At 35.7% G+C, this 11,547-nt stretch overlaps 2 protein-coding genes across 2 annotated transcripts; both read left to right on the forward strand.

Moving 5' to 3' along the window:
- Positions 1 to 5,106: 5,106 nt before the first annotated feature.
- On the forward strand, positions 5,107 to 8,231 carry LOTGIDRAFT_163214 (hypothetical protein; the record flags this gene model as incomplete). The annotated part of the gene is made up of 4 exons (XM_009059277.1): positions 5,107 to 5,245; positions 5,797 to 5,874; positions 6,212 to 6,289; positions 7,807 to 8,231. 4 exons carry the CDS (start codon positions 5,107 to 5,109, stop codon positions 8,229 to 8,231), a joined length of 720 nt encoding a protein of 239 aa, XP_009057525.1.
- Positions 8,232 to 8,611: 380 nt separating this feature from the next.
- Positions 8,612 to 9,356, forward strand: LOTGIDRAFT_163215 (hypothetical protein; the record flags this gene model as incomplete). The annotated part of the gene is made up of 2 exons (XM_009059278.1): positions 8,612 to 8,663; positions 8,731 to 9,356. The coding sequence occupies 2 exons, from the start codon at positions 8,612 to 8,614 to the stop codon at positions 9,354 to 9,356; spliced, it is 678 nt and encodes a 225-aa protein (XP_009057526.1).
- Positions 9,357 to 11,547: the final 2,191 nt, after the last annotated feature.

Raw genomic sequence — 11,547 nt, forward strand, 5'->3', positions numbered from 1 at the left:
AAAGCATATTAACGAATTAGAATTGCTAGCTGCAAAGTTTGCAGTTTTTTCTTTTTGTAAGGACATTAGGAATGCTAGCATATTGCTACAAGCTGACAATACCACAACTGTAGATTATTTAAACGATCAAGGTGGCAGAGTTACCAGTTTAAATAATATCGTCAGAGAGATTTTCCTCTTTTGCATTGAAAGAAACATTGAAGTTTCAGCCACTCACTTACCTGGCATTTTCAATGTACAGGCTGATCAATTAAGTAGATATGATCAAAGTAAGGATAATTTAGAATGGAAATTAAACTGCAGAGTTTTTGATAGAATTTGTTCTAATTGGGGTAAACCAGTAGTGGATCTATTTGCTACTCAGGAAAATACACATTTACCCCGATATTTTTCCTTCAAACCAGATCCTTATGCAGAAAAGATCGATGCCTTTTCTGTTAGTTGGGGGGGGTTTGAATTTTATGCATTTCCTCCTTTTGCAATAATAGGACATGTGCTGAGAGTTGGATGTTGCCACTGGCATACTGATTGTCCGTTGGTGGAGCACACAAACTTGGTTCAGCAAAATGATTCGTATGCTTATTGATTTTCCTCTTATCTTACCTAGGGTAGAGACCAGCCTAAGTCACCCATCAAAAGATCCAAAAACAGACTTACCAAAGATGTGTCTATTGGCAGTAAAGATAACGGGATCTTCTTCACAGAGTACAGTTTTTCTGAACAAGCTAAAACCATACTACAATCATCTTGGCGAAAATCAACTTTGTCACAATACCGAGTTTATATCAACAAGTGGTTCAGAGACTGTCATTGAATACCTTACCGTTTTATTTAATTCTGGATTACAATATAGTGGTATAAACTCAGCTCGTAGTGCGTTATCATCTTTTTTAACTATAAACAATAAGCCTGTAGGTTCGAATCCAATTGTCATTCGATTTCTTAAAGGTGTATTCAACATTAGACCAGCTTTACCGAGAAATAATCTCTCATGGGATATTAATTTTGTGCTTTCATATTTAAAAAAGCTATCACCCGTGAAGAAAATATCGTTGAAACTGTTAACTTTTAAGTTAGTTATGTTATTTGCATTATTGTCAGGAAGTCGTATTCAGACTTTACAGTGTTTGAATATAAGGAAAATCCATGTCACCAAATCTTCAGTTCAGTTTGTAATAGAAAAATTAAAGCAGACTCGTCCTGGATTTCACCAAGAACCAATAACTATTAGAGGCTTTGTTCCAGATAGGAGATTGTGTATTATTACAGTTCTTGAGGCGTATATTAATAGAACAAAAGATATTCGTTCTTCAAATCAGTTATTTTCGAGTTTTGTCAAACCATATACATCTGTCAGCAAAGATACTATTTCTCGATGGATTAAGACTGTCTTATCATCTGCAGGAATTGATGTGAATAAGTTTGTTCCATATAGTACTAGGTCAGCATCAACTAGTGCAGCTCATAGAGCAAGTGTTCCAATAAAATCTATACTTAAAACTGCGGGTTGGTCTAAGGATTCTACTTTTAGAAAATATTATAAAAAACCTCTATCCAATAAAGGTATTTATAGTCTCAAGATAATAGACTCAAATTGTTAGCTTTTATTTAAATATATTTGTGTTTAAATACTTAAAGATATAAATGATATGTTAAGAGTACATGTTTGTGTTTATTATTGTGAATCTCTGACCCAGTCAACAACAAAGCAGAATTATAATCAAACTTCACCTTACAGGTAAGTCTCGTTTAATTTTTAAATTAATAGTTATGCTGCACTGCAGTAGAACCTAGCTTTTCTGATCTTTTTGCATCAGGGACACTGATGGCATTGATTTACACAGTTCCATTTTTCAGTCAGAAAGCAAAAGCTGTAAACTATATCTATCTAAGGGCCTTAGTGACAAATAGTGACAAAAAATGTTAGTTTTAGTGGAATTGCAAGAAAAATAAACATTTTGTAGAAAAATCCAATAGCTTTGGAAATCCCTTAAAGAATTTGAGTACATATTTTTCTGTAGTATTTCTTCTTTTCAATTTCCTAAAACTGGATAGTAGTGCTGTGTTGGAATATATTAACATAGAAATAAGTATTGCACTGTATGTTGCTTTTACATTTGCTATAGATTTAGATTTCGGCGAAGGGAGGGTTTGATTCTCCCAAATGTACAGGCCTAGGGTGGAGCAGACACTTTATTTAGAAATTAGGATTAAGGGTTTTGATATTGGGTTTTCTTCTGTTCTTATTCTGATCTGAAATTAGAAAAAATAACTCGCCCAATGGGCGAGAAGTATAGTATCTGTTATGTACTGATTGTTTTTAGTTTACTATGAACAATATTATCATTTAAGTTTTTATTTTTTGAATATGCAACTATCATTTTTTGCTTATAGACATGGGGGAATTTCTCAGGAAGGCTCTTATAGTGGGCATGAACAATCTTGCTTGCTCGATTGCTGGTTGTATTAAACGGGACAACAAAGGGTGCTATGCTTACATTATGATGAATATTTAGTCCTATAGGTCTTGCTGTATTCAATGTCTCAATCCAATGGGCTTCCCTAGATTGACGGAATTTGGTAGTTTCATCTTCGGGCAAGTCAATTTCTATACGCTCAATTGGGATTAGGGCGAGATCGTCTATTGAATGGTCGTCGAGGTTAAAATGATTAGAAACAGGCTTGTCTTTCTTTAATTTGATGTCTGACCTATGAGCATTAAAGCGATTTCGTAAATTATTCTTAGTTTCTCCTACATATTGCTTGGGGCATTTCTTGCTTGAAATTAAATATATTACATTCGAATGTTTGCATGTTAGATGTTCCTGGATCGGGTACCTTTTATTCGTAGAGTTGCTTACAAAATAATGAGTTTCTGATATAAAGGGACATGTTTTGCATCTACCTGACAAACATGGAGCACTTCTTAAACCTGGAGGTACTTCGGCATAAAGTCTGTTTCAGCTGCTATCTGTGCTAAGGTGGAATTTTTTATGTTTCGTAAAAATCGTTTAGAGAACCCACGCTTTTTCAGTTTTGAGAAAACAATCGTACAGGCTTGGTTGAAATCAGAAGATCTTGTACAAATTCGATGAAATCGTAAAACTTGTGACTTAATTATACCAGAAAAGGTATGTTTTGGGTGAAAGGAGCTCTTGTGCAAGAGTGGATGAGTATCAGTTTCTTTGAAATACACTTTAATATCCAGTTTATTTGTTTCTGCTATGGAATCTCCCTTAAAGACTGTGGTATCGAGAAAGTCTATGCTTTTGTCACTCACGTTTGCGGTTAGTTTGATAGAAGGATGGTGGTTGTTGAGAATTTCAAAGAATTCCCATAACTGTTCGATAGAATAAGTCCCAACCATAAAAACGTCATCCAAAAAGCGTCCGTAAAAAAGTGGGTCAAATGGACAGAGGGGCAACACCTCACGTTCCCACTCTGCCATGAAAAGGTTTGCGTACGAAGGGGCGAATCGTTTGCCCATTGTTGTCCCTGAAGTTTGTAAATATGTTTTACAATTAAATGTGAAATCGTTTCGACCAAGACAAATCTCTAAAAGCTGTAGAATTGCATCGTCAGGTCTGTTTGGATCTGGGTTTCTATTAAAAGCTTTACGAACTGCCGTTAAACCAGTAGTGTTATTGATATTGGTATACATAGAAGAAACGTCGATAGAAATTAAAATAGCATTAGAGGGAACTCGAAGATTTTTTATTTTATTGACAAAATCGGTTGTGTCTTTAAGGTAGGCGCGATGTTGACATGCTAGAGGTAGTAAGAAATGATCAATGTATTCTGACACTGCATATGACTCACTACCACAGTCAGATATAATCGGGCGGCCTTTAGGGATTTTATTCGAGATAAACCACTCCTTGGTTGGATTCTTATGGATTTTAGGCAAAGTGTACAAATGTCTCTCGCGACAATCAGGTTTGGCAGACAGATAGTCATATTGTTTCTGTTTGAGATAACTAGTTTTGACTAAATCGGCAAGAATAATGTTAATCATGTTAGCAGTTTCTTTGAAAATTGGTTTCGGTAAAATGGCATAATGTTTAGGATTATTCAGTTGATTCTCTGCTTCTGAAACGTAATCCTCCCTATTCAGAATGACACAACATGAACCTTTGTCACTCTTTTTAATAACAATGCTATCGTCTTTCTTAAGTAAGTTTAACGCTTCACGTTCCACTCGTGTGAGATTAGGCTTTTCGTGTGTTATGGAAAGGTTCACTGTTTTGCTATTCATACTCGCAAATGCTTTCAATATTTCAGGATGGACGGCGGCCTGAGGGAGTGTCTACGTGGATTTAGGAATAAACATTGTTCTAGGGGGCGGTTTCGAAAAAAATATGTGCAACTAAGATTTCGTTGAAATCGTTCAATGGATGGTCGGAGATAATTCAAGTTAGCTATCTTTGGTGTGGGAATAAATTTCCACGGTCTAAGATTGAATGCTGAAGGGGTGTGAGAATTTTACAGCTCAAGTTAACTACAGTTTGGCCTAGCGGTGGCCTCTCAGTATTTTTATCCCCAGTAATTAGGTTAAAGACTTACTCGATGCTTGAAGCTGGTGTATCCAAAACAAATAAATGCTGTTTGTTGTTTCTGGAGACCAATGAAGATTATCAACTGGTTCGAATTCTTCTTCGTAGGGTGGTAATATTGTTGCGCTGTTGATACTGGACTCCCATCATCATGTTGTTGAGAGTGCTGAGGTTCTGTTGTGCTTTCTTCGAGATTTTATTTGAAATGGGTATACATGTGAAGAGGATCTTGGAGTTTGGGAAGGTTTTGTTGGCTGTGGCGATTAATTTCTGGGCTTGGTTAAAGGAGGTCTTTGGTAGCTGATCACGGTTGTTGAGGCCTACATGAAGAATAATGGTAGTAGGTTTGGGATCATGGTCGTATGATTCCAGAATTGACTGTATGTGATGGATTTGGGCACCGGGGTAAGAATGTATTTCAGTGTCTGAACTGGTTTTGGTAATTCGATTCAGGTTAGATGATCCAATAATTAAGGTAGATTTCTTTAGAGCGGGTAGCTTCCATAATGATTTGTCCTTGGTTTGGTGATAATACGGTTTGGTAGCGGATATAATGGTCGTCGACGGTGTGATTGGTACTGGTTTGGTAGTTGTTAGAATTGAAGCATTGGGAACGGACTGGATACACGTCTCGACTTGGATGGAGACTGAGGGGTGGTTTGCTGGTCCAAAAACGCACAGAAGGAACAAAGGTTGGCGAATCCTGGATTACGTGGTGAAGATTCAGATTTTGTGGAAGGGGAAGACGAGTCTTTAGACTATACATTTTTCAAAAGTTTATTTTGCTTAGGTCTACCACCTTAATGGCACCCTCAATCCAAGTAAGAAACTTGAAGATCTGCACTTATAACATAAATATATTCATAATGTTGATATATTCATCACATTTTCTTTTCTGCAACAATATCGCTAATGAAGATGAACATAAGGTCATGTTCTGTTGACAACGGTATACGATCTTACCAATGATCCTTCAACACGAGTATATCGTCACTATACTTTTCATTTGTCAAGAGTTTACTACTCGACCAGTCATATTCCTTCAAACAAATTATTGAGTGAAAATGTCACCCCTCAAATGCCACCAATTTCTTCATTAGTAGGAAAAATATCCCATCTCAAAACCAGGTCTATAAATATCTAATGAACCGGTATTTTTATATTACTCATAAGCTCAATTATTAAAGCTTGTTTCCACATTTGGTACAGAGATTAAGCAGATCTTTCAATTATTACTTTACAGAAAAACTTAAAAGAGGAGTACTATTATTACAGTATTTTGATAATGATCTGAAAACAGCTGTATCTCTATTATCATTGGGTATGTTATATTAAATAACTAAAATTACCAAGTGAAAGAAAAAGGCAGGCCCATCGTCCTCAAGCACATGATGATACAAAGTGAAAGACAAACTAAATATAGATATATTTGGGCACTTTAAAGAAAAACACAAAAGATCCAGTTGTTTATTAATCCATTATACAATACAATACAATATGAGTTACAAGACTATTAAAATAACATGTAAATACTTAATACCAGGTCTATAAATATCTAATGAACCGGTATTTTTATATTACTCATAAGCTCAATTATTAAAGCTTGTTTCCACATTTGGTACAGAGATTAAGCAGATCTTTCAATTATTACTTTACAGAAAAACTTAAAAGAAGAGTACTATTATTACAGTATTTTGATAATGATCCGAAAACAGCTGTATCTCTATCATCATTGGGTATGTTATATTAAATAACTATAATTACCAAGTGAAAGAAAAAGGCAGGCCTATCGTCCTCAAGCACATGATGATACAAAGTGAAAGACAAACTAAATATAGATATATTATGGCACTTTAAAGAAAAACTCAAAAGATCCAGTTGTTTATTAATCCATTATACAATACAATACAATAAGAGTTACAAGACTATTAAAATAACATGTAAATACTTAATGTATCTTTGATTTTACAGCAACACACAGCAAATTACCAATTGAAGGCAAGTTACAAACCTCAGATCAGCTACAAAACACTCACCAGAAAGAAACCACAGACCATCATCCAACTACTGAACAAGCTGCAGAGCAGGTTCAAACTGTAACATTTCTACAGGCTGAATTAAAGACAATCAAAAATGTATCAGCCACTGAAACACGAAAAAGTACTGAGTTAGAAACCACAGACTCTACCGAAGCTACTACTGAACTAGAAACCGCAGACTCTATCCAAGCTACAACTGGACTAGAAACCACAGACTCTATCCAAGCTACAACTGGACTAGAAACCACAGACTTTATCAAAGCTACTACTGAACTAGAAACCACAGACTCTATCAAAGCTACTACTGAACTAGAAACCACAGACTCTATCCAAGCTACAACTGGACTAGAAACCACCGACTCTCTCCAAACTACAACCGAACTAGAAATAACACTCTCTACAAACTACAACACAAGTAGAAACCACAGACTCTCTCCAAGCTACAACTGGACTAGAAACCACAGACTCTCTCCAAACTACAACACAAGTAGAAACTACAGACTCTATCCCATCTACAACTATACTAGAAACCACAATCTGTATCAAAGCTACAACACAAGTAGAAACTACAGACTCTATCCAAGCTACAACTGGACTAGAAACCACAGATTCTATCCAAGCTACAACACAAGTAGAAACCACAGACTCTATCCAAACTACAACTGAACTAGAAACCACAGACTCTCTCCAAACTACAAAACAAGTAGAAATCACAGACTCTATCCAAGCTACAACACAAGAAGAAACTACAGACCCTCTCATAACTACACTAGATGTAATGCAAAAACCAAAGAAAATCTACAAACACGCCAACAGCAAACATCATTTTCCTTTAACAAAAACTCGATGTAAACTAACTACAATAGAATTGTCATCTTCTTCAATGCCAGAAAAAACATCTTGTTTTGGAGATACAGAATGCAATGGTTCAGATGATTTATACTCATCTGGATCTTAATGGGTGCCGCCATCAAAAACTGATGAGGATGAATTATTCAGAGTACCAGTGGTGAAAAAACCTAACTTGGAATGCATTAGAGATTCAAACTCAGAGGCAGAGGAAGTTCTGTTTCCAATGCTACAGAATATAGGACAAGTTCGTGATCAATAATACCCATCTGAACATGAAGATGACAGTCAGTTGGTTACCTGTACTACATCTGAAGAAGTAGGTCAAGTTACAAATACTGTTTGCATGTCTTCAAATGTACTAGGGAAAAGAAAATGGGATAAAGTTCAAGCATGTGTATACTGTGATAAATGTGTAGCCAAATTACCAAGACATCTAGAACAGAAACATAGTGATGAGATTGAGGTGGCGTTTGCATTATCTTTGCCTAAGAATTCCAAACGAAGGAAAAGAAAATGGAAAGAAATAACAAACCTTGGAAACTACAAACAAAATACAACAGTGATTGGTAATGGCTCAGGATCCATCATTCCCTGCAAAAGACCGTGTATAGGTCAAACTGTTGAAAGTACTGACTTCCTCCCATGCTCAAGCTGTTATGGTTTCTATAAAAAGAAAGACCTGTGGAGACATGCTGCTCATTGTTCTAAGAAACAGAGTACCAATAGTAAAACGAAGAAAAGACACCACACAGAAGGTGCTGCATTGTTACCAGCACAAAAAGTATAGGGATCATTTAGGAAAGACACATTATATAACATGCAGAATGATAAAACTTCATTGGTTATACGAAATGACATAACTATTTTGAGTTTTGGTGAAGACTGTATAGCAAGTGTCGAGACAACCCCCACCAATATAATTATGTCAGACAGAAGATGAGAGAGATTGCTCGTTTTTTGATGATCATAAGAAAAACTGTCAGCAATATTACAAATTTAAAAGATTGTTTCAGGCCCGCATATTTCAGATATGTCATTGATGGTGTGAAATAAACAGCAGGGTACAATGAAACGACAAATACGTATGATACTCCTTCTCTTGCTTTAAAAATTGGCCACACTTTAAAGAAATGTGCAAACATAGTAAAGGTCAAAGCTCTTGAAGATATGGATGACGTAACTCGTACTGAAACCATGAAATTTTTAGAAATGATGGAAAGTGAATGCTTTAAACACCCTTCATAAAAGGAAATTTAATAATCCAAAACGATTACCACTATCGGCAGATCTTAAACTGTTAAATATATATTTGGATGAAGAAGGTAAAGACGCTTTTGAAACTCTGAAGAATAAACCAGACACGTCATCTTGGAGAAAATTAGCGGGAATAGTTCTAGCGCAATTAATATTGTTTAATAGACGTCGTGCTGGTGAAGCTGAAAGGATCGAGATTAGCCAGTATTTGCAGGGGTTAAAGGTTGGTGGAGAAGTTCAAGAAGATATATATAGTTCACTGTCTAGATTTGAGAAAAAATTAGTTGAAACATTAAATCGGGTAGAAATAAGAGGAAAAAGAGGTAGAAGGGTACCAATACTCTTCACTAATGCCCAAAAATCACGAATAGACCTATTGATACAGACCAGAGGTAAATGCGACATTGATAAGAAGAATATTTATGTATTTGCCAGATGTGGTCAATCCACAACACCATTAAGAAGTTCTGATATACTTAGAAAATTTGCCAAAGAATGTGGTGCCAAAAACCCTGAACATCTAACCTCTACATCTCTGAGAAAACATATTGCTACAGTTTCTCAAATACTGAGTCTGAAAGAAAATGAAATGGATGCCTTGGCTGGATTCCTTGGGCATGACATAAGAGTTCATCGAGAATTTTATAGGTTACCATAGAGTACAATTCAAGTCGCTAAAGTAAGCAAAGTTCTACTAGCAATGGAGAAGGGAGCACTTGGAGATTTTAAAGGAAAATCACTTGATGAAATCGATATTAATCCTGATGGTAAATATATTTTTTACACCAAACCCATCTCAAACTATAACAAGCTAGATTTAGTTTTAAGACTGTGAATTTTACATGTAGTTACATCTGTTTTCATAATATTTATTATCTGATGTTAAATCATTTATATTTAATGATCATATATTTATGTTTTGCTGTAAATATTTTTCAGGTGAGTTTGAAGTAGAAGCGGAAGATGATGATGGGGAGGAAAATGAACAGAATTCTGTAGACATGGGTAGGTTGTTTAAGACTTGATGTTAACACAATTTGGGGCATTGCACATTGCTTGGCCTATCATCAGTCAATATAGTTTAGGTGAAATGATAGTTTGCTTTTAGTAAATATATATTAGTGAATGAGATGTTTAAATTCAATTTGATTTTTCCTCACCAAAATCATGATTGGATAGAAATGGAACACTCCACTTTTTAGATAGAATGGAACACTTTGGTTTGATTCTCCCAAATGTACAGGCCTAGGGTGGAGCAGACACTTTATTTAGAAATTAGGATTAAGGGTTTTGATATTGGGTTTTCCTCTGTTCTTATTCTGATCTGAAATTAGAAAAAATAACTCGCCCGATGGGCGAGAAGTATAGTATCTGTTATGTACTGATTGTTTTTAGTTTACTATGAACAATATTATCATTTAAGTTCTTATTTTTTGAATATGCAACTATCATTTTCTGCTTATAGACATGGGGGAATTTCTCTTGAAGGCTCTTATAGTGGGCATGAACTATCTTGCTTGCTCGATTGCTGGTTGTATTAAACGGGACAACAAAGGGTGCTATGCCTACATTATGATGAATATTTAGTCCTATAGGTCTTGCTGTATTCAATGTCTCAATCCAATGGGCCTCCCTAGATTGACGGAATTTGGTAGTTTCATCTTCGGGCAAGTCAATTTCTATACGCTCAATTGGGATTAGGGTGAGATCGTCTATTGAATGGTCGTCGAGGAAACAGGCTTGTCTTTCTTTAATTTGATGTCTGACCTATGAGCATTAAAGCGAGTTCGTAAATTATTCTTAGTTTCTCCTACATATTGTTTGGGGCATTTCTTGCATGAAATTAAATATATTACATTCGAATGTTCACATGTTAGATGTTCCTGGATCGGGTACCTTTTATTCGTAGAGTTGCTTACAAAATAATGAGTTTCTGATATAAAGGGACATGTTTTGCATCTACTGGACAAACATGGAGCACTTCTTAAACCTGGAGGTACTTCGGCATAAAGTCTGTTTTTAGCTGCTATCTGTGCTAAGGTGGAATTTTTTATGTTTCGTAAAAATCGTTTAGAGTACCCACGCTCTTTCAGTTTTGAGAAAACAATCGTACAGGCTTGGTTGAAATCAGAAGATCTTGTACAAATTCGATGAAATCGTAAAACTTGTGACTTAATTATACCAGAAAAGGTATGTTTTGGGTGGAAGGAGCTCTTGTGCAAGAGTTGATGAGTATCAGTTTCTTTGAAATACACTTTAATATCCAGTTTATTTGTTTCTGCTATGGAATCTCCCTTAAAGACTGTGGTATCGAGAAAGTCTATGCTTTTGTCACTCACGTTTGCGGTTAGTTTGATAGAAGGATGGTGGTTGTTGAGAATTTCAAAGAATTCCCAAAACTGTTCGATAGAATAAGTCCAAACCATAAAAATGTCATCCAAAAAGCGTCCGTAAAAAAGTGGGTCAAATGGACAGAGGGCAACACCTCACGTTCCCACTCTGCCATGAAAAGGTTTGCGTACGAAGGGGCGAATCGTTTGCCCATTGCTGTCCCTGAAGTTTGTAAATATGTTTTACCATTAAATGTGAAATCGTTTCGACTAAGACAAATCTCTAAAAGCTGTAGAATTGCATCGTCGGGTCTGTTTGGATCTGGGTTTCTATTAAAAGCTTTACGAACTGCCGTTAAACCAGTAGTGTTATCGATATTGGTATACATAGAAGAAACGTCGATAGAAATTAAAATAGCATTAGAGGGAACTCGAAGATTTTTTATTTTATTGACAAAATCGGTTGTGTCTTTAAGGTAGGCGCGATGTTGGCATGCTAGAGGTAGTAAGAAATGATCA

This window comes from Lottia gigantea (genome assembly GCF_000327385.1).
Source record: "Lottia gigantea unplaced genomic scaffold LOTGIsca_38, whole genome shotgun sequence".
NCBI lineage: Eukaryota > Metazoa > Mollusca > Gastropoda > Lottiidae > Lottia > Lottia gigantea.